General features: G+C 35.1%; 1 protein-coding gene across 3 annotated transcripts in view; it reads left to right on the top strand.

Annotated features, from left to right (window-relative positions):
* The window catches only part of XIRP2 (xin actin binding repeat containing 2), a 1245171-nt gene that overhangs the window by 1062664 nt on the left and 157614 nt on the right, over positions 1-24893 (top strand). For all 3 annotated transcript variants that reach the window (XM_044075604.1, XM_044075601.1, XM_044075603.1), the window contains one exon: positions 15166-15273. In XM_044075604.1, the coding sequence (XP_043931539.1) occupies positions 15166-15273 (108 nt within the window). The remainder of the gene's footprint in view (positions 1-15165; positions 15274-24893) is intronic.

Here is a 24893-nt window from a genome sequence, read left to right as displayed (position 1 = left end):
GGGTCAGGGAAGGGCTCTATTTAATGTGAATAACAAGCCTGTTCCAAAGAAGGGGCGATCTCTGATGCACATACCTCTCTTTTCAGTGTGTTTTGTTTGAGCCGCTGACTAAGTTTAGATCCCTAGACTGGGTAACCATCATGCTGTTTGACTTGTGGATGTGTAGCATCTCTGTCAGTTCTGGATTTGTGAGTGCATTGTAGTTCAGGCATGTCACCCTTAAAACGTTGGTAGGAGACAGAGTAAAGGGATAGGGCTTTTAGTCTGTCTGCATAGGAAATGTTATACTCTGTTTTCTCTTTGTGAGGAACCTGTGAGGCTGCTCCAGCTGCTGTAAGTGCCTAGCAAAGTACATGCCAGATGGCACATTCTACTCAATTATTGGTCTAATTAGAGGTGAGTACAGCAGGACTATAATTTTCTTGGCCCTGGATGCCATACCCTTACTTATACATTTTGCCACATAAAAGGATTTCCTCACCACTGTGGACCCATAGCTGTCAAAGGTCAGGCTACCATCTATTTGTGTACCTAGATCTCTCACCTCTGACTCTACTGTAAGGGGTGTGATACTGATGTTGTAATTTGCAGAGGCATTTGACTCCCCAAAGGATATGATAATGAATTGTTTTGCATTTAGTTTTAGGCTATGGTTCTGGCACCAATATTTTTTCTGATCTAGACCCCCTGAAGGATATCTACATCATTGGGGGGGTCAGTGATCGCCCCCAGCTTGCAGTCATTGGCAAACATTGCCATCCAGAGGCCTTCCACATCTGCCTTGACTTCAGAAAAATATATTCCTAACAGTGTCTAATTTTGTCTAATGTTATAATATAGTACACTCTTGAGCATAACCTAAGAGTTACTGATTTATTTTGCCACAAATTCTAGCAACATGAAAGAAGCTTACAGAATTATTATTTTCCACAAAAAACTAGGTTGTACAGCAGACTTCTTTATCAATTTGATAAATACCTTTCCAATCACTTCTCAAGCATTCAGTCATGTATTATTTAGGTTTGAAATAACTCTGTATTTGCACTACTATATAATCTTGCACCAGTCTTAGCAATATGACATCACTGACAAATCTAATAACCCTTGGCAGATTAATATCACTTCCTCTCTGACTCAGTTTCTTTGCATCTCACTTAACTATAACTTTTATAATCTTTATTTTCACTTGCCTTGTACTGTGCCTCTTGACCACTGATTCCTCTGCATGGTATTCCTCTTGTTTCTCACAATCTTTCAACACGGCTGTGTATTTTGCCACAAGTTTTTGTCCTCCTCATTTTGATCTCTGCTATCTCTTGCCTTGTACTTTTCTTCCATTCCCCACCTTCATTTCTGCATTCTTTCTGCTGTCACATTGTAATAAGTGTTTATATATATGTTCTTGTCATATTAACTGTACATAAAAGTGGAATAGAAAATCAACTGGCATTCATGCCTTAGTTCCAAAAATGGTTTTATTTTGCATAATTTAATAAATAAGGTTGGTTTCACCAGAACAGAGCAATGTCTGTATTATGTTTAGAAAACAGAAAACAGTACTGTTACCATCTAAGTTTATGAACACAGGCAAAGTCACAATAAAGTATTTAGTTGTTATGGCATGCATTTTTGGTGCATACATGTCTCTTCCAGAGCTGGTGTTCCAGCACTCCAGTTTTTTCTTAACATCTCCACACTCTTCTAGATCTTGATTTCTAATTTGTGTTTCAAACCCCACTATTTATTCACCTTCTGCATATCTTTACTTAACTGGCAGCCATATTTTCAGTTCTCTTTAAAATGATATCTGTGAACTTCACAGGCAATACCTAGAATATAAACAGAAGATTCCTTATATACTCTGTTTGTGAGAATCACCATGTTATGTAACATTTTCTCCATCATCTTGGATCCACCAGTTTTGGGATCTTGTTATGATCTGTACACCTGGGATAGACCATCTGCATGGAAGTGGTGACCACTAGGCATGTGCTAAATGTTAGACTTGAAGGCTCTAAGAACAGGTTTCATCTATAATTTTGCATTGCTTTCTTATTGCAGGTGGAGCCACTGTAAAGAAAAGCCGGTCCCTTATCTAGAAAGTAATATCATAAGGAACCTTGTGACCCCTATATAAGCCCTCACATTTGATAGCTGAATAATTGGTTTCTGTCAACCCTCAGGAAAGACAGTTCACAATTTCTTGTGACAATCAATGAATTCCCTCCTTTTTGTAATGCTCATAAGATTTTCTTTCTGCAGCCTGGTGTTTATTTTTCCTGTTTTTCTTAGGTTTGTTTTGCCTTTGCTGTTTAACATGCATTTCCTCCTCTCCTCTCTGTTTTTGTTTCTCCTTTCCACTGAAGTTTCTGTTTATTATATCTTCTGATTGGGGCCCTTATAAAGCTTGAAGGATACCTAGTGGAAATATCTTTCTGTACAATTTTATTTTTTATCAGTCTTCTTCCAAGCGATATTGATTATCATTTTCATAGTGTGACTGTGGGAAAAATGCATCTCATGTCATTTGCAAACATAACATCAAAATAATTATGGAAAATGCACTAGTTTGCACAGATGTAATAAAACTTACAAGGCCTGTCCATCAAGATAGATTACAAAAGAGATGGTAAATATGTTTCCATATTCTTATTATTAAAACATATGTAAAGTGCCAAAAGCACCAAACTATTTATCAGATTCACATAATAGTGATGACACAGCAACAATGCATTATGATATAATCTGTATGCATACCTCTTTATAAACTTTAGTTTACAAACATATTCTGAGGTTTGGTTAAAATAATAAGTGATCATTAGGAAACACCTCAAAAATTATTCATGGTACCCATTAATTATCATTGTGTTTTAGCAAGCTACAGAAGCTGGTGTTAGTGGAGCATATTGGATCACAGTAGTGTGCCTGCCCCTCAACTGTCCAGATTTTCACAGAATGTCTAGATTTTGTTTTTAATCTGCTTCTCATAAAATGTTTGGTTTTCTGGAAAATCATTGTGAATTGAGGTCATAAAATAATGACAGATATTTGAGTTTTCGGACTTCATACCATTCAGAAAATTGATTCTAATGCAAAATATGTTATTCTATCAACTTTCTAAGCTTAAAAGACCAATATTTAAAAAATTCCCCTATTATTTATGGCCTTCTCCAGATCTTTTTAATAAGATGTTGAGAGGTATGGTAGCGTGCTAAAGTGCTGCATAGAATGTTACCACTGTATCATAGTTTAACAGTTAGATGCTGTTAATGTAACATTCTAAATGCTTTCACCAACAGTATATTATATAAGCTTTAAAAAAGTATGTCGGATGTCTGAAGAAATATCTGCAATTTTTGTGATATAAAGTCCTTAACATAAATAAATATCTTGACTTATTCTTTTGTCCCTGGTATACATTTTTTTTGTTTTGTTCATTGACCACAAACCTGTTGTTTTATTACCCTTTTAATACCCCTGAGTCTGCCTTATGTTTTTGCCTTTCACTTCTAGAATTAGTTATTTGTTTAGTACATACTTTTATTTTAAACTTTCTGATGTTAGCAAGTTAGTGAGATAATTGTTGTCATGGCAACAATTTACACAGAAACAATATGCTAATATATACTGTGCTTTTTGCCTTTCCCATTAGCCGGCTCCATGCCGATCTTTCAGTACTTTGCATACTTCTTGTTTGCTTAGAGTGTTTTTCACATTAAGCTATATCATGTTACTGGATTTTTTTAATGTTTAAATAAATTATATATTCTGACTGAAATTTAATGATCACCACCTATAACTGACATTCCCTCTAAGTTTTATCTACTTCATTTTGTAGAGAATCTCATCTGACCAAGACATAGTGTTTTGCAATGTATAATGTTTCTTTAACGTTCTTGTCACCAGCTGCTTAATGGCACTGCTAATTATATTTTAATCATGGCAACATTTTGTGCTGTTGTAAAATTGTCTTTGCAGTTCACAGTTGTATCATGCCATTGTTATTCACATTAGTTTAGACTGACTTTGGCAGCTTCTTACCTTTACTTTTTACTGTTGAACTCTGCTTGTTTTGTATTTCAATGTTATATTCCTCCATATTCATTGGCTTACTGTTAGTTCTCCTGCAGATACAAATACTATCCTAAACTCTTCTACTTTTGTAATTAGAATCAAAATAATAACATATTTACAAGATAAAATTGATGTTATTTATGGATATTTGCAAACAAACATATTCTTGCTATGCTGAATTGTTGATATATTATATACTGCAATTCTAGCTGAATAAAAATTATTTGGGAGAACAGAACCCTTCTTATCTTACTGTCCATTCTATATGCTTAATCTGAAAGAGATTTTTTGACACATGATTAAGTTTGCTTTTTTAACTGGTAAACGTGCAAGCAAGTTCTGTAGAAATTTGTCATTGTTGTAAAGTATTTATTCTGCTGTGTTCTGTGTGTGTGTGTGTGTGTGTGTGTGTGTGTGTGTGTGTGTGTGTGTGTGTGTGTGTGTGTGTGTGTGTGTGTGTGAGACAGAGATTTGACCTTTTCCACATTAACTGTTGCTGGTTTGAAAATTTCCTTTGTTCATTCTCTAATACTATTTCTCTTCTTCTTTTAATGAATTTCTCATTTTATTTCCGTCTTTCTACTTTCATTTCTACTCATTCTACCTCATTCATTCTGACTACACATTATAGTATAACATAATTGATAAAATCTGTTTTGTTTACTTATTTCTTTATTTTCTAGTTATCTTTTTACTATGGCATGTGATAAGTGATGATGTTTCCATCGGACACTTATTTCCTAAGAGGGTTACTTTTTCATATAGTAGATATAAAAACTTAAAGGTACTACTGAATAAGAAATTGTTATATTCTTCTGATGGGAATGTTGGAATGTTTAGATGTGGACATTGTTCCAGCTGTGAGAAGGTCAACAATATGCATGGGAAGAAAATAAATGGTAGAAAATACGTAGCTTTTGAAAAATTTGATTGTACATCTTCTGGGGTAGTGTACATCTTGGGTTGTAATTGTGTAGAACCTATGTAGTATATAGGACTAACAACTAGAAAAGTCAAAGTTCGCATTCTAGAACATTTGGGGGATATTAGGAGAAAAAATATGGATAGCTCAGTGGCTTTTCATTTTGCCACTATACATAACTGTGAAATTGATGGATTCAACTTCAGTGTTCTGGCTAGACCACACTCATTAGGAGGGAATTTTAAGAATGAATTGAATAGGTTGGAATATAAGATGATTTTTAACTATCACACTATACATCCTAGAGGGATGAATTTGGATGCTGGAATAGGCTGATAGTTTATCATTATTTGTTTTTCTTTTTATATTTATTCAACAATATCGTAGGCCATAATAATATAATATTGTATTATATTATATTTATAATATTTATAATGTTGCTAGTAACTAGTATTGTGCTTTATATGTATTTAATATTGTATATTTAATGAACAAATGATAAATTAATATATTGGTAGTATAGAGCATAATATTGAATTTAGAGTATATGTATAAATAATGTGTTTTCAGCATGGTTTATTTGTGGGTTTGAGTCCCACTAGAGTTGTTTAATTTATTAGTTAAAAATTTGAAGCATTTATTGATATTTGTGTTTTTGAGCTTTAAGAAAATGCACTTGATGGTTAATTGATTGTGATTAATTGGATGATGTTGTTATATATGAGGGATGTGATGTAATTGAAACTGTTCCACTGAAGGCGAACTGCCGAGGTACCAGAACGTTTGGATTAATAAATGTGATTTATTTATACATCCTGAAAGCTGATTTTTTCCTTCCTCTTTTTTCGTGGATGTTTTTTGGATTTGAAGAATGGTTTGTTGGTGTTACTTTCATTTCTACTCATTCTACCTCATTCATTCTGACTACACATTATAGTATAACATTGTTGATAAAATCTATTTTGTTTACTTATTTCTTTATTTTCTAGTTATCTTTTTACTATGCATTCCAAGACCTTTAATATTCACTCCCAACCCACACAATACATTACATGCTGCGTACAAATGTACCTCAGCTAACATAATATTTATTTTTTATGCTTACTAATGAGAGAGTTATGGCACAGTACTCCATTAATGTTTTCTTTTTTTTTGTTGTAAGATAAACTTACACCGCTTCTGCTATGACAATAACTCTAATAATCAAATGCCACATGTGAGGCATTTCCTATCATTGCACTCACCTAAAACAAGGTGCATACTTCTCAGCTGACCCTTACATTCGGGGGCATCTCTGCTTTTGGCTCAAAATCTTTCTTATTCCATCCCAATCCCACCTAAACCTGGCAATTTTCAGAGAAAAGGTGCTAGATTACATTTAATAATTAATGACAGTAATTAGACATATGGACTTCTTTTGCTAAAGAAAATGTGTTATTTCATATTCCCTTACTCTGTCCGCTTATGAATTTAATAGTACCAATATTTTGAAAACTGTATTGTCCTTGATTATTTCTGGATTTCTCCTCAGTTCTAGATATAAGAGACTAATAGCTATACAGAACAGTGAAGCTATTTTTGAACAGTTTGACAACACTCTGCAGGGGCTGTGACAGCTAAACTGAAATAATTACAGTCTATGGATACTCATGTAGCGTAGTTCAGGGAAGCAGGGAGAACTGAAGGCTGTTTTAGCATTGAAGTACACATAAATACTTTGATATAACAGCTCAAAAGTGTGTTTTGAGACCTTGAATGTACAAAAATTTAGATAGGCTATGTTAGCGTGTAGAAAAAACTGTCAGCTTAACAAAATGTTTATCTTTGATGACTCATGGATTCCATGACATAAAGGGGTGCACTTGTTTTTGTTTGTTTTTTTTTTTGTGCTGGGCTCTACTTGTACATTAAACCACTTTTGAATGCTGAGTAACTATTTTTTTAGTCCATTTTCCAAAATGACTTATTGCACTAAATGAAAACCAGAAAACCGCTCGAGGACCTAGGAGGAATGGCAATGACACTGGTGGGAATTGTAACATTAGGGTGTAGGCGTGTACATATATATCGTCTGCTGCTTTTGCATAAAATGCAAAGGACAAACTCTGTTAAGCTCCAAGAGCTATTTGTTAACATTTTCAATGGCTGCTACATATAATGGTCCATGTTGCATAAGGTCAACGTAAGAAAAAAAGGAGCAATGAAATAGGTTTCTTCATGAATCCCATTTAATAAGTACAGTGTGCTAGAGTGTGTCAGTGAGGATAGAGATTGTTCTAACAGTAACAGTTTTGACCAGATAGAAGAGTATCTACCATATAATCATTAGAGAGCAATATAACATGTCATTTGACTTCCTAGTTAAATGAAAATATCAGAAATGAGCTTTTCAGATTAGTTTTCAACATATAGTTTGAAACCATGCATTTCTAAGTTTTATTTTTTCTTTGCCTTTGATACTACACATCTGAAGGTATTACTAAGTTGGTACCTGGAATTATGAGACTCATTTTAACTCATATTGCAATATATTTATTAGTGCTGATAGAACAAAATTATTCAAAATTCTGCAGCACTGTAGACTACACTTTCAGTAGTAACATATTTCATTTTCATGAGAGTATAGATCACACACTGACAGTATTTTTTTATATTTCAAAACCTTATGAACCAAATATCTGACATGAACACTTAATCTGTTTTTGGATACCACAGATGATCAGATAGGCACCTGGCACAGAAACTCAATTTATAAATGCTGAGAAACTTTCATCACTAAATTGGTAAATGTATTGCAAAGCCCCAGTGATTTCATTGGGATCTTTGTTACTGAATCAATATTTATACACTACACACATAAAGGTTATATATGTTTTAGTAAAATTTTCTTGAGAGTAATCAACAGTATCATAGATTATTAGTCTTACTCTATAGTATTACATTAAATTCCATTAGCTGATGACAAAGGGGACAATTAGCATACATGCCTGTTATATATGAACCTTTGTCATTTTACTTAATGTTCATTGCTCCTTTTTCCCATCACCCTTTCCCTGTTTGTCCTATATGTTTTGGATTCCTTTCTTTTACTCCAGTCCTAAACTCCATTTCTCTGTCTTTGAAGAAGTACTTTCACAGAAGGAGCACATTGTCCCAATTGCCAACTCATTCAGGGAGTAGACTGTCCATTTTGCCTTCTTGTACAAGGAGTAGATGGTTCATACTGCTTGATTTCTATAATTATTTTCCATCATCATCATTTTTAATATCGACCACAACTAAAAAAAAACAAACTGATAAAAAACAACAAAAAAGCCAATGGTACTCTCACAAACAAGTTTATGTTAGCGCTTTTGTTGAAATAATAGATCAGCTTCATCAGACAAACAAATATTGCAATTCACCAACTTAAATAACATACAAATTATGACATCACATATTAATCAATAAATTCATTAAAGTTTAAAGAACCACTCAACTTAGTACATCTAAGAACCAACCTCCAATAACTAAATCTAAAAACAATTAAGACATTAAAATAAATCATGAACTAGCACTATACAAATATATAAACAAATACATCATAATAGCTATATTATTTAAAAATATATTATAATAAACAAGTCACTAACAAATGTAATTTCAATCATTCTTTCTACAGCTCTCAATTTAAGAATGCACTTCAATGAGCATTGATCATTTAACCCAGGATACGCATAGGCATTAAGCTTTAATTGCCCAAATAATTCTCTTTCTTCTAAATGCAATTGCCATGGCCCACCCCTTTCATCTTTTAACACTTGTTCAATAACCAGATATGAAAATCTGTGTGATTCATTTTCAGTAGCATGCCTTGCTAGTGCATTAGTGTTGATTTGCCTATTAATATGGTACTGGTGTTCATAAATTTTCTTTCAAATGTCTTTCGGTTTTTCCAACATAAAAGCAAGAACAAAATTGACAGCGGGTAAGATAAGCAATCCCAGAGCTCTCACAAATGAACCTCGCTTTGACATGGTACAAGACATCCCTGATATAGAATTTATTCGATACTTCAATGAGTTGATAAAATTTGCATCTGCCACATTTGTACATTCCAGCCCTAGCCGCAGTATAATTATTCTTTTCCAATAGGTTTTTGATGTTACACCCACATCTAAACACTATACTGGGTTCAGTACTGATTCTTTGTCTAAATAGGGGGTCCTCCATTAGAAAAGCCCAATTTTTAGAATATTTCTGAAGGCTCCAGCATCTAATGAAAAATAGGTATTAAATTTTAATGAAAAATCATTAACACCATCGGGTACCCCACTGGACGCCCCATTAGAAACATCTGAACCAATAGTATCTACGAGTGCATTACTACCACCCAAAATGGGTCTAAACCATCCTTCTTCCCTCTTCAATATCACTTCATTGATGATGGGAATCAAACATTCCAAGGGGTAAGACCTAGCCAGAAACATATTCTTCAAATGTACACATTCAGAGAAAAAATCCTCATACAAGTTAACCATCCTGGCAGCTCTTATCAGATGCCCCTTCACAACCACCTTCTTCTGGTGGAAAGGGTGTTTACTCTCATAATGAAGAAAGCTGTTAGAATAAGTAGCTTTTCTAAATTTTTTGACCACATACCTTGTATTTGGCTTATCCTTTGTTAGAAAAACATTAAGATAAGATATTTATTCAGAACCGAATTCAAAGGTGAATCTAAAAAATGTGTTGAACTAGCAATCTGCTCAACAAATTCAGAGGCTTGATAATAGTCACCCTTAAAGATGATAAAAATATCATCCAAAAACCTAGTATACCAACACACCAATTCCTTATACATCTCATGCTTGAACAGATACTCTTCATCCCATTGACCCATTACACAATTTGCAAAACTCCCCCCACATGGGGAGCCCATTGCTACTCCTATTCTTCTTTGCAGGTAATAATTACCTTCAAATAAAATAAAGTTATTAGACAAAATGATGTTGAGTAAATACTTGATGAGATCTATCTCATCACCAGGGGTGCCTTTATTGTGTAAAAAATCCCTCACCCATTCAATGCCCATCTCCTGCAGGATAACAGTATATAAGTCCCTAGCATCGATTGTTAAAAAATTATAACTAGCATCAAATGCTAGGGAATTCAAGCTGTTAAAAAAATCCCAGGAATCCTGGCATAATTGAGGGATGTCCTTTAGATAGTTTTTCAATAAACTATCCACAAATTTAGCGCAACCATATGTAATACACTTCCTACCGTCCATAATGGGACAGAAAGGTGGATTCATCACACACTTGTGGAGTTTTGGAAGTCCAAAGATGGTAGGGTTTAAGGGAGCCAAGATGTTAATAAAATTATAAACATCAATGTTAATTCTAGAATAAGTCATTGATGTGTGATATTTTTTGAACCTCTGGTAAGAGGTGCCATGATGGTTACCTTGTATGAGGATTTTTTATCTGAATGTGAACATTTGAAGAATATGTTTCTGGCTAAGTCTTACCCCTCTGAATGTTTGATTTCCGTCATCAATGAAGTGATATTGAAGAGGGAAGAAGGATGGTTTAGATCCATTTTGGGTGGTAGTAATGCCCTCGTAGATACTATTGGTTCAGATTTTTCTAATGGGGCATCTGGTGTGGTACCCAAGGGTGTTAATGATTTTTCATTAAAATTTAGTACCCATTTTTCATTATATGCCGGAGTCTTCAGAAATATTTTATCTAAAGATTGGGCTGTTCTAATGGAGGACCCCCTATTTAGACAAAGAATCAGTACTGAACCCGGTATAGTGTTTAGACGTGTGTGTAACATCAAAAACCTATTGAAAAAGAAATATAATTATACTGCGACTAGGCTGGAATGTACAAATGTGGCAGATGTAAATTTTGTCACCTCAGTGAAGTATCGAATAAATTCTATATCAGGGATGTCTTGTACCATGTCAATGGGAGGTTCAATTGTGAGAGCTTTGAGATTGTTTATCGTGCCTACTGTTGATTTTGTTTTGTTTTTTATGTTGGAAAAACCGAAAGACATTTGAAAGAAAGAATCTATGAACACTAGTACCATATAAATTGGCAAATCAACACTAATGCACTAGCAAAGCATGTTATTGAAAATGAATCACGCAGATTTTCTTATCTGGTTATTGAACAAGTGTTAAAAGATGAAAGGGGTTGGCCATGGCAATTGCATTTAGAAGAAAGAGAATTATTTGGGCAATTAAAGCTTAATGCCTATGCGTATCCTGGGTTAAATGATCAATGCTCATTGAAGTGCATTCTTAAATTGAAGGACGTAGAAAGAATGATTTAAATTAAATTTGTCAGTGACTTGTTTATTATAATATATTTTTAAATAATATAGGTATTATGATGTATTTGTTCATATATTTGTATAGTGGTGGTTCATGATTTATTTTATTTGTATGTCTTAATTCTTTGTTTTTAGATTTAGTTATTGGAGGCTGGTTCTCGGATGTACTAAGTTGAGTGGTTCTTTAAACTTTAATGAATGTTTTGATTAAGATGTGATGTCATAAGTTTTATGTTATTTAAGTTGGTGAATTGCAATATGTGTTTGTCTGATGAAGTTGATATATTATTTCAACGAAAGCACTAACATAAACTTGCTTGTGAGAGTATCACTGGCTTTTTTGTTGTTTTTTTCGGGTTGTTTTTTATCATTTTTAATATGACCACGTCTGATCTACTCATGAAGACCTTGGGCACCATTATCATGTACCACCCCTATGTCTTCTGGCTCAGATGAAAAGAAACCAAGTTCCTCCGGTAGCTGACTATGCCTTTTCCTCATCCTTCATGCATTTCTAATAGCTTTCTTGTGGACACTTGCAAGATCTCCAGAGATCATTTTCAAAGTATAGCTTGATCAGAGCCAATGAGGGTGGAAGCAATACATCATTTTTTCTAGTGCCTTCCTGCAAAATGTCCTCCAGTATTCTCACTCCTACCATTGAAGCTCACTCAGTCTGGCCCTGGTGATATGATCCAGGTGTGGTGCACAAAAACCTGTTCTTACTCTGCTACTCCCTAGCCCAGCTGATAACTAACACTGGGGTATTTGTGGCCTAAACATAGTTTTTTACACTTTTGCAATGAATCTCAACTGCCATTATTTTGCACTCTTCCATGTCATTCCATTATGGTTCTCTCAATGATATTTGTCGAATAAAGTTTAGATAAAGTGGGAAATTGCGATTATCTTTAGCTGGTCCTCTGCTTCACTGAAATCTGTGCATTGGGAAAGGCAAGACTGCAGAAAAACGGGGATAAGGAAGTCTGTCCTTGACCTCATTATTGTCTAATCTCAGAATTAATATATTTTTAGATGCCAGGGTATGGGGGTACATGAGCCTTGCCCTTGGCAAAACATATTTTTACGTTTTTCTTGTGTTTGATAGTATAGCGTAGAATGCATTTTTTCCATGAAGGTGAGCACCAACAAAACTTATTTTGCTGTTTATTCATGTACCTCAATGCTGTACCTGTCTCCTTGCCACTGATAAAGTGGTTGAATCCACAAAAAACCTCTGCAGTGATCTAGCAACATCTCACCTCATTCAAGACATTGTGTCTCTGTCCATAATCTTCTATGGCCTTCTCTTCAGCCATGGTTCTAGCCTTGATCCCTGCATTATTCATAGCCGTCATCTGTGTGGGATCATATCAGAAAGTGTAACAAGCTCCATGTAAACCAAGTTTGTTGATGCTTGCTTGTCAAATTCTCTTGTAAACAAATCATACGAATAGTTCAGGTTTGAGTGGCAGCTGCTTCTGACATTTGTCATTTTTCTGGAGCCTGTTGTCCTGTAGGCAAGCAAGCCTCCTTACTCATTCTAATCTTCTGATTTCTAACTGTTGACACCAGGCTAACAGAACTGCAGTTCCCTGAAATTTTCCTACCCTTTCTTTGTACAGTGGTGCCACATCTGCTGTATTGTGATCCTCATCCACTCTGCAATGCCAGTGAACTGTAGAAGAGCTCCATTAAGCTTTCTATTGAAACATTTTCCAGATTTCTGAAGCACTGAGATGAAGCACGTCTGGTCACTCTGCCTTGTGCTGTTTTAGAGCAGTCAGCTGCTTCTACTTTCTTCCACTATATTTCAGTTTTCGTTCATTGATATCCTCACCCTTCCTTGCATCTCATCCAGCAAGACAACTTTCTACCTGTTTCTTTCATGGAAACTTAGTTGATAGATTTAGTCAATGTTTTTTCCTATCTTCCATTACTTCCATTAAGTATTTATTCATGTTGCAATGCTTTTCCTTGCATGTTAATTTTCCTGTACAGCTAGAACACTTTAGTTCTCCATTCCTCACACCTTCTGCTACCTCCATTCTAAATTATGCCTTTCTTGCCTGACCTTTATTGTTACTCTTCTTTCTTCTTCCATGTAGTTCTATCTCCTCACCCCTCCTTTATCTCTCCACCTTTTCTCTTATACTTATAATCACATTCCTAAATAATCATGTTAGCCTTCTCATTTTTATTTGCCTTTTTGCATTTTCCTCAAACCCTTTGCTATAGCCATAAGTAAACTATCCGTGACCCAGTTCTAAAGTTGTTCAACCCATCATTTTACATTCAGATATGTAGCTCATCTTTGGCTTTGTCCAATATTGAGCATGGTCCTCCCCTAAAATCTCTTAGCATCATCATTTTGTATGATTTTTTTAGAATTCTGTCTCATTCTAAATCAAACAGTGGCGTGACATCTGTTTAGGGAAAGCTTCTTCACAGAATATCTCTGACAACCATCACATTGGTCAAGATCATATCCAAAATTCTGTCATTTATGAGCACTTATTTCATTATTTACTTATGATTTCTTGACTAGGTGGATGGGCTGATCTATTGACCCTTTTCAGCCACACCAGATGGCTGAACCCTCATCAGCCAAGACATTGTTCACAAGTTATCCCATTTGAACTTCGAAGACCAGAACTGCAGAGCCTAATCCTGGTAGATTTAGACTCCTCCATGAATATAATCCTGAAGTTTCCACAGTTGCTCCTCTATTTTCTTTTACAGTCTTTCATCTTGTTACCATGATATGTCTGGCCCTGATAAACTGAACAGATCCAAGAGTGCTTTATGTACTTTAACTTTCAGTAAACCCTAGCTTTTAGGATCATAGGGCCATAGGTTAGGATGTCAGGAGTGAAATTTGCTGGTCTTCAAGATGTCAAAATACCAGGTATGTGTCTTGCCTCTTTCATGGCACTGCTTATTTCTTGGGGTAATCTCTAGTACTGCTTTTGTTTCATACAGCTACCTTCTGACACTATTTGCTTTGTTTGATGATACTACACAGACATTATCTACCTCACTTACATTACTTGATATGCTGTGTTTTATGGGATATATGTTTGTTTTATGCCTGCATTCTCCCTCGGCCTACTGCATGTGCACCTAATTCCCTCTACTTTGTCTTCTGTGACATATCCCTCTTTCATCTTACATCATTAGTGATAGAAACATATCTTTTCTGGCACTAATTGCCACTGAACTATTGGGTCAAGAAACAGCATATGTAAAAGACACAAGTGTGGAGTCTAAGATAAGCCTCTCTCTTTATGATTCAGTCTCAAGCCTTTCTCTCTCATCCACTGTCACAGACAGTCAGTCATACCCCGAATCCTATTCTTAATTTGTGTACTTGGTGCTACCACAGCTAATACTTCTTACAATGTTTTCGCCAACCCCCTTTGCCTTTATCGCTCTACAGCCTCAATGGCCTTAAATGCTACCTTCTTATCTATTTCCTATAGCAATTTGTTGGTGCATACATTCAAAGAAAAATGCATCCTCCCTCGTCCTTGATGACAATATTGGTCACCGCCTTTCTAATGTTAATAACTTTAAGTACTATACATATTCCTATGAACTATAGCCAGCTCTATGGACTTAATATTTAACTTTGATCGAGTCAATTATTTCACTTACTTAATTTTGTTTCTTGTGATTCTGCCTGTGACAATACTTGCAATGAGGAGTAGTAACTGCCTCCACATAACATAAGTACTGAGGTAATATTAATCACTCTATGTATTCATTGCTCACTATGTGTTACTCAGCAAATGTTGTGAAGAATATTCAGCACTTATAGTCAATCTGATTACATGTTGTTGCAGGAAGTGAAAACTACCAGTGAAGTCATTGTTCATCATACAATAAGTAGTGAACACAAAGAAAATGTTCCTCCATCTGTATCACAGTTTTCAACTGCTCACACAGAAAAGGTAAATCTAACAATTTATTTTTCTGTTTATAATCTTAAATTATCATTGCATGATCATTATAGTATCACATTTATCATCATTTCTATTAATCATGACATTTACAGTTTGGTGCAGCATATTCAGTAATCCTGATCTTCTGTATTTACAAATTCTGAAGCTTTACCTTTACTTGGCAGAATGTACTGCTAAGTATTTCATGTTTGCAATTTTGTCCTGTCGGATATAATGTATGGATTATATGAAGGCCTATTGAATGCATGTGTCTCCTAATGCCACAGCACCTTGTCTCCACTGCTCTTTAAGGATAACAGTAGCTGTTGTGCATTTATTTCTGCATCTTTCCAGTTTGACCTTCAGTAGTGGTATATAAATAGTGTTTCATGTAGAGTAGCGTACCCTTATCATTTGAATAACAGTTATTAATTAATTTAATTTGACTCAGAATTACCTGTTAAGGAGGCTTCAAACACAATACATACAAGCAGCATCACCATTTCTGGCATACAGACTTTCTATGTAAACACCAAATAACTCCTTTTGTTTAAATAAATACAGACCCACTTTTAGACATTATTTGCATAAATATCTTATGTTTCTGTCTTTATGTTGTCAGTATCACATTCACATGCAGGTGTGCATACGCACACTCACACATACACCCCCCCCCCCCCACACACACACACACACACACACAAACTCATCTGTTTTTCCACTTCTCCCTGTATTCTGTCATGGAGGGATAAAGCCCTGACTATAGCTCTTGGTGGCCTGAGTTTGATTAGCAGCTTAGGCATTTGAGACACTACAAGGAAAGGATAGGCATTCTGATTCCTAAAGGAGTCCAGGAGTACATGGAAGGGGGCACTGTTATAAATGGTGAATGGTGGAGGACATTGGTTGAACTATGTGCAGGTGAGACAGCACCCCTTTATCTCCCCAGTTTTATTCCTGACCATTAGACTTAAACAAGTGAACATGCAGGAATATGGGAAGTAAGGCATAAGTGAAAAAAAAAATCTTGGAAGCAATATGGTACAGCACTGGAATGCCTTGATCTCCTCACTAGCGAAAGCATAAGTTGAAGTAACACTACAGACATTATGAGGAACCTATAGACCCAGTGGTCAAAGAGAGGTACTGGTGACAGCTGACAATCAACATCAGGGAGAAATATTACCCACTCAAAAGTTAAAGAACAGCATCGTCTGTACAGTGTTACCAGGGGTTCTCAAGATCTGACTGTTGGTTTCCAGTGGCAGCTGTGACCATGACTGGTATGAAAGCCTTTATGTTAAAGGAGCTTGGTTTTTAACAATGAAACTTTCCTTCTGATGGACTTAAATAGATGCATGCAAACCACCTAAATAAATGACTCTGGATAGCAGGTAGGTTAAATATTGCCCCATATGTTCTCTGTAGTGATGCGTATATGCTGACTTCAATCATATATATTGCACTGAGACTGAAAGAACATTCTGAGGAATTTCTGAATTTAGTGGAAATGTCTTCCTTTGAGGACACATTGCCAGAAATAACATTATTTAAGGAGATAAAGTCACCAGGCAATTGGCAGCTTTCTGTGACAATGGTGTGAAAGTGGACAAAATTCAACTAGAAATGTTGTAGGTTTTGGATGGTTTAGGATTGTCACAAATTGTTTTCAGTTTTCCATAACACAAGGATACTAGCTCCAAACTGAAAGACTCATCCCCATTTCCAGAAAGATGAAGATGAAGGTGTTTTCCAGTAATAGGGCACACACTCTCCACTCTATCTGGGAAAACCATTGCCATGGTGCTGAAAAGGAGTAACAGACTAATTGATGTCAGGTTGATTAAAAAGAGAAACACAGATTCCTTCCTGGATGTGTTGAAGTAGAGAAACTGTCTGATATAAATTTTGAAATTTGTAGCTTTCCACTGTTATGTACATGTGTTTTTTATACCCAGAAAAGAAGGCATGGGATTACATGCAATGAAATGTCTTCCAGAGATCTTAAATGTTTATGATTATGTATTCTTGCATAAACATAGACAGTAACAACATTAGAGTTTTGCTGCTGAGCAGAGGTTACTAGAGTGGTATAACTGCCCCTTTACTATTTTTTTACAAAAATAAAATCAATAATCAAGCAAGAAGCTCAGAACAGTCTAAAGTGACATAAAGACTCCCAATAAAAGTATTTTGTCCAAAGAGTAAAGCCTTGAAATGTCCCATAAAAAGAACAGTCTGTAATATAGCTGTACTCCTTGAATCATTTTGCATAGACTCTGAACAGATATATAGGGCCTAAAAATTACATAAAAGTTCAAAAGGTTCCAAGAAAATATACCCTAGATATAGAAGTGCCAAAGTGCTGGGTCAACAACCACAGACACCATTTTCCAGTCAATAAAGCAAAACCAAAAGTACCTCTTGAAACCACTTCCAGATTGAAAGTCACAATTACATCTTCACTGCAGCAATCAGTTTTTATATTTCTTATGACACTGCCTGTGTTTTTAAAACTGATGCTACTCCCAATGTAACTTAATGTTCCTGCCAAAGGTCTGTGCTCCTGTTTAGGGAGTTCTCATTTCTCTGTTCTTAGCTAACATTAAGATTTTCAGAATGGAGGCACCTGCTGCCTTCCTCAGGATCCTGGAACTCCTTGAAGGTTCTGTACTTCTTAATCTGCAGGACTGCAGAGTATACAATTCTAAAGGGCAATCCCATGGCCTTAAGGTGCCATATTACCTGATTTTTAAGGAAACATCTTGTTCCACATATACCAGTACATCACCACACAATACTTTCTTGCTGGCTTTCAGGTAATAGATAAAAGAGGCTCCTTCAAGGCATAGGTCAGAACTCTAGCAATAATGTCTCACTGGACTCTTAGGCCCTTCTGTCTGCCTTGACATGGAGCTCTGTGAGTCCGCTCCAGAAATATTTGGTCCACTGGCAAATCTGTTCATTTGGCAAGACATGACAGAGAAGTCCCTGGCAGTCACTACCTTCTTTTCTTTCAAAAACACTGCAGAGCCTCAAGGTCTATTAAAGACAGAAGTGCATCATAGTGATGATCCAATGTTGTTTCTATTTCTAGAAAACTTGTATCATTACTACTGTTGGCATAATGGTGTATTGAGTCCTTCATATCATTGATTTCTTCCAAGATCATTCCACTAGTAACCATTACTACAACTCAACAATAAAACAACAAAATCCACCCATTCACTCCTATGGGAGTACTCACAGAACAGGTAATCAATCTGTAGCATGCTCATCTACAGCTCTGTGTCATTCCCTGATCTGGCAAACCTCAACGCTAAGATGAGGAGAGAAAATAATTAAATAAATAAATAAATAAATAAATAAATAAATAAATAAATAAATAAATAACAAGGTACTTCACCAAACTCAGTCCTCACTTAAGGAGCAAGCTAATTCCATTCTTCTCGATTTGTCCTGCACACCTCAACACTAACTTGTGGAGCAAAATCTATTCTTTTAATTAGTGGTCCTCAAACTAAACTGAGGAACTGCATTCTCTTCATCAAACTATAGCAAATTGCTTGCAATTAATGTAAAAAAGTTGCTTGCTACAGCTAAACAGGTCCTTTCATTGCTTTAAATTGTAGCACACTACTTGCTACAAGCTTAAGAAGCAGGTTGCTGCAGCTAAATGTGACACTGAAACTTCATGAAGCTTTATTGAGCACTGACAGAAAAATAATTGCTGGTATTCATTTCTCAACTCCAGTACTGCACTAGATCACATGGAGAGCCGACATTCTGTACTTGGCACAGCTACATCCTTCATCCCTATCTTTGTCTGTGTAGGTAAGGTCAAGGGAGACATGGGGATGAAGAGTGTGTGTGTGTGTGTGTGTGTGTGTGTGTGTGTGTGTGTGTGTGTGTGTGTGTGTGTGTGTATATGTCCACACACATGCACACAATCTGCATCTCAATACTTGTGCAAGTATTTGCTTATGCGTGTGTGTGTGTGTGTGTGTGTGTGTGTGTGTGTGTGTGTGTGTGTGTGTGTGTGTGCGCATGTTAGGTATGCAAACTCATGTAGGGGCAACTGCTAAGAGTCATGAGGATTTTTATTGAATCCCAGACTAAGATTTTGTGTGGAACGACATCAGTCATTTTCTGTAAATAGATATACTTACTTTAAGAACATGGTGTAAATTAAAGCTAATTACAAACTAACTGTTTTGTGGGTTATTGTTTTTATTAGTTCTTAGTCTTGTAGTATTTTGTAACTTGTTATGTTGCATATTTGTAATTTGTGTAAAGTTACTACCGGTTTGTTTTCTGATTATTTTTTTGACTACTGGGGCAGTGGGTTGGTGATTGTTAGACTTGTTTTCATATCTTTAATTTTATTTTAGCTGTACCAAGCAATGCTGTATATATTATAGTCATACTGTTTAGAAATTCTTTTTATAGGATCTTATTTCATATGTATTTATCTTTAATGGCTGATGACAGTGGTTAGGATTTATTATAGGAGTGGGATTTAGTGTCAGGGAATTCCAATGCTGGCTTCCTGATACACTATATTTATGATCAGGTAGTGTTTGAAAGGAAAAGGTTTTACTCATTTCCTCATGCCATTCAAAGAATTATACTGTATTTCTTCAAAACTGATGGTGGTAGAATGAAAATTGTGTCACATATCATTTTATTAAGATAAATGGGCACTATTCCACCGTTCATAAAAAATGCATGCAATATTGTGTGGATGCATCATACCATAAGCAGTTCACAAAGATGTATTAGTCCAAACTTTCCACAAACATACTCCACTGTGTGCCTGGAAAATAGCAGGAGTGCTCTAGGTATTCAAATGTTTGCTCAGAATAGTTGCTGACAGGGTTGCAGGAAGAAGAGACGGCCATAAGTCTGGGGCTAACTCAATAATTCTTCTACCCTGGTTTCACTTAATGCCTTTGTTTGGAGGAATTGGGCATGCTGTTGATTCTGTGACAAGGGTGTGGTATTTAATTGTGATTTTAGTTTTGTCTGATGTTTATCAGAACTGCATGGTACTATTAGGTTTTGATGGGCAGTTTTTTCCTCTTGTGGGCGAGTCTGCACAGGCATTTTTTTAAAGTATTATTTTAATATATATAATGTCTAACAGATGGAAGATTCATTTTTACTGTGGAAGAAAATTCTCATGCATTTTCTATCTGCATATTATGAAGCAATTTTTCTTTTGTTCCGTTATGTAACTTTTAACTTTTATATTTTCCTTATATATTTCTTACATTTTTATGATACATTTGTTATAGAATCTGTTATCATGAATTAGGGCTTTAGGAAGGAGTATAGTGCTGAACTCAGTGTTGGTAGTGTTGTTGGGATAATTTTATATAAGTTTTGTACAATTTTAAGTAACCACATGTTTAATGCTTTTTAGTTGCTTTGTTATGCTACAATGCTTGATTTAGAATCCCTTTTATAATGATTTTATATTTACTGAGTTTTTTGCTATGATAGGTTTGGTTTTGTTGCATAGTATTTATGTCATCTTGTTTGATGAAATTGATGAAGTATACATACATCTTTAATAATCTGGTCAAAATGCAGTTAAATTTTGTAAGACACACCTGGGTTATAGATACATGTTTAAGTTTGTAGGTTGTTTGAAAGAGAAAAAGCTTTATCTTTTCATAGCAAATTATTAGTGTTCACTGTTTTAGACTAAGTATATACATTTTTTAAATGCCCAGGTTTTATATGAGCATGTTTGTATCATTTGCATATTAAAGATATATGTTAGGTGTTAAACATTTTAATTTAGATGAGTTCCAAGAGACTTTGGGGGAAACATTTAACTAATTTAGTTGAGCTCCCATTGACTTTGGGGTAAACATATAACTAATTTAGTTGAGCTCCCACTGACATTGGTTTAAACATGTGATTAATTTAGGTGAGCTCCCTCTGACCTTGGTTTGGACATGTGATTAATTTAGGTGAGCACCCAGAGACCCTTGGAAAAGCAATAGACTTTGGGTTAAATGTGATTAATTGAGATGTGCTCCTAAAGACCTTGGGTTAAATTTACAATTAATTCAAGTGAGTTCCCACAGACCTCGGGTTAGGCATTTGATTAATTTCAGTGAATTCCCACATACCCTGGGTAAAACATATAATTAATCGAGGTGAACTCCTACTGACCATGGATTAAATATGTGATTAATTTAGATGAGCTCCCAAACACTTTGAGTTAAATTTGCAATTAATTTAAGTACCTTCCCACAGACCTTGAGTAAAACTTACAATTAATTTAGGTGAACTCCCACTGCCCTTGGATTAAGCATATGATTAACTTAGATGAGCTCCCACAAACCTTGGATTAATTTAGTGAGCATCCAGTCACCTATGGGTAAGCATGTGGTTAATTCAGTTGAGCTCCCACATACCATTACTTAAACATGTGATTACTTTGAGTTCCCACAGACTTTGGGTTAAATATGTAATTAATTTACATGGGCTCCCATTGACCTTGGGTTAAAAAATGTGATTAATTTAGATGAGCTCTCAAACACCTTGGGTTAAATTTACAATTAATTTAAGTGAGTTCCCACAGATCTTGGGTTAAGCATGTGATTAATTTAAGTGAGTTCCCACAGATCTTGGGCAAAACATACAATTAATTTAGGTGAACTCCCACTGACCTTGGATTAAGCATATGATTAACTTAGATGAGCTCCCACAAACCTTGGATTAATTTAGTGAGCATCCAGTCACCTTGGGGTAAACATGTGGTTAATTCAATTGAGCTCCCACTGACCTTGGGTTAAATATGTGATTAATTTAGGTGAGCTCCAACAGACCTTGGGTTAAACATATGGTTAATTTAAGTGAGTTCTCAATGATCTTGGGCTAAACATTTTATAAATTTAGGTGAGTTAACACAGACCTTGGGTAAAATATATGATTAATTGGGTCTATATTACGGGATCAAAAACCCGTTTTAGCGAACACCACAACACCGACACGTATAGCATGAACTACAGTAATGGCAAACATTCAAAACCACGAAACGCAAAATGTCAAAGTGTCATAGTTGGCCCGTCTGTGGTATAGCTCCGTAAGGTAAGTGTTCGATAGTTACGGACCTTAGGGTTAGGGTGCGGGTTAAGATAAGTGCATAGAAAGGTAACATATGTAAGGTTTAGTGTAGGGTTAGAAGTAGGGTTTTGTTAAGAGTATGTGTGGATTATTTGTTTTGTTTGGGTATATGTCTGTAGGGTAAGTGTGCGATGGTTACAGACCTTAGGGTTAGGGTGCGGGTTAAAATAAGTGCATAGATAGTAATGTATGTAAGGTTTAGTGTAGGATTAGAAGTAGGGTTTGGTTAGTGTGTGTATGTGTTTTATTTATTATGTTTGAGTATGTAGTATGTAGCACGCGGTGATGTTGGCTGACTATGACGATTCAAGATTTGAAATTTTGCAGTTTAGGGTGTTCAGCGTATTTGCGGTTTGGGCTATGTGTGTCAGTGTTGTGGTGTTCGCTGAAATGGGTTTTCGATTTCATGATATAGACCCGATTAATTTTGGTGAGCTGTCACAGACCTTTGGCTCAACATATGATAAATTTAGGTGAACTCCCACTCCCCTTTGGTTAAACATATGAATAATTTAGGTGGGGTCTCACTGATCTTAGGTAATCCATGTCATGGGGTATTGCATTTCTCACATAAGGAACCTGAAGTAACTGAGGTAAATGAATATATGCTGGCTGAGGTAATTCAAAATCACATTCTATATATCAAAGAGCTATTATCCACTGTACAAAAAACATATTCATAATTAAATTATGAAACACAGAAAACAGTGTCATCAGCATAATACTAGTTATATTGTACAGACTCATCAGGAATATCTATGTGTTTGAGGATGGATAGTACATTTTGTAGAAGTTGTAAATCACACAAAAATAACATGCAGTAGTACCCATGTGTCTAGTCCCCATTGCCTTCCCAAACAACATAACACAAAATAATGCAATATTCATTAGCTATGCTCCTTCTACAATATAATAAATATACTAATGAACTTCCAAAACGTGATGAAACCAAAAATAAACACCGCTTAGGCTAAAATTCCGGATACACGCTTTTAATATCTTAAAACGTTATAACTCTTATAAAAAAACGCTTTTCATTCATACCACTCGTTGAACTTCATCAGAAGACAAAAAAGACAAACCTTGGCAATTAAGTTACTCTTAAGATATATATAAAATACAGAGCCCGCCAAATTTTGAAACTTATCTTCCATATTTAAATGTTTAAATATTTAAAGTGACAGGCTCCCTGGATTAGTGCACTAAATAAACAAACCTAAAAACACATTGCACATGTTGTAGAGAGGTTACCTATGCCCTGTAACTAAATCTACATATAAAATCCTTATTAAAAAAATCCTTATTAAAAAAATAATCATTAGAATGTCATTGAATTATTAATACATATCCAAAATATTCAAAATACCAATAATATATGTATTATGTATATTATCAAGACTAATGATACAAACTTATAAATCTTAATGAATTATAAACTATGAATATGACAATGCAAAAATACACAGCAATAATAATGTGAAATGCAGCACTTAATTCGCATAATTATACTATGATGACTAATAATACAAAAAATAATAAATCTATCTAATTAATAGACAATACTATGGTACTCGTGAAAACCATAATAAACAATATTAGCTGGTAGTACAAAACTAAGAAAGCATCTTCTACTAACTACATTACCTTTCTAAACTTTTAAGCTTTAAAATACACATTAACGAACATTTCTCATTAAGGCCTGGATATGTAAAGGCATTAAGCTTAAGCTGCCAAAGGAGTTCATTTTTTTTCAACAGTAAATTAAACGGACGTCCTCTAATTTCCTGTTTAATTTGGTCGATCACTCTGAAAACAAATTTGTGCTCAGGGTGGTCCATTATATGTCTAGCCAGAGTGTTTTCCTCTTTATGTAAATTAATACTCCTCAGATGTTCATAGACTCTGTCTCTTAACCTGCGCTCTGTTTTCCCTATATAAAAACAGGGGCAGCCTTGGCAGGTTGCTAGATATACAACTCCTTTGGAGCTACAATTAAATTTGCCTTTAATGTAAATTTTGACCCCATTAATGTCTATTTTCTATCCCTTGTTCTTGATAATATACATAATACATATATTATTGGCATTTTGAATATTTTGGATATGTATTAATAATTCAATGACATTCTAATGATTATTTTTTAATAAGGATTTTTTTAATAAGGATTTTATATGTAGATTTAGGTACAGGGCATAGGTAACCTCTCTACAACATGTGCAATGTGTTTTTAGGTTTGTTTATTTAGTGCACTAACGCAAGGAGCCTGTCACTTTAAATATTTAAATATTTAAATATGGAAGATCAGTTTCAAAATTTGGCGGGTTCTGTATTTATATATATTAAGTTTGTCTTTTTTGTCTTCTGATGAAGTTCAACCAGTGGTGTGAACGAAAAGCGTTTTTTTATAAGAGTTATAATGTTTTAAGATATTAGAAGCGTGTATCCGGAATTTTAGCCTAAGTGGTTTTTATTTTTGAATAAATATG

This window comes from Protopterus annectens, chromosome 6.part1 (assembly GCF_019279795.1).
Source record: "Protopterus annectens isolate FY-2018-M chromosome 6.part1, PAN1.0, whole genome shotgun sequence".
Taxonomy (NCBI): domain Eukaryota; kingdom Metazoa; phylum Chordata; order Ceratodontiformes; family Protopteridae; genus Protopterus; species Protopterus annectens.
This window is presented reverse-complemented; position numbering and strand designations above follow the sequence as displayed.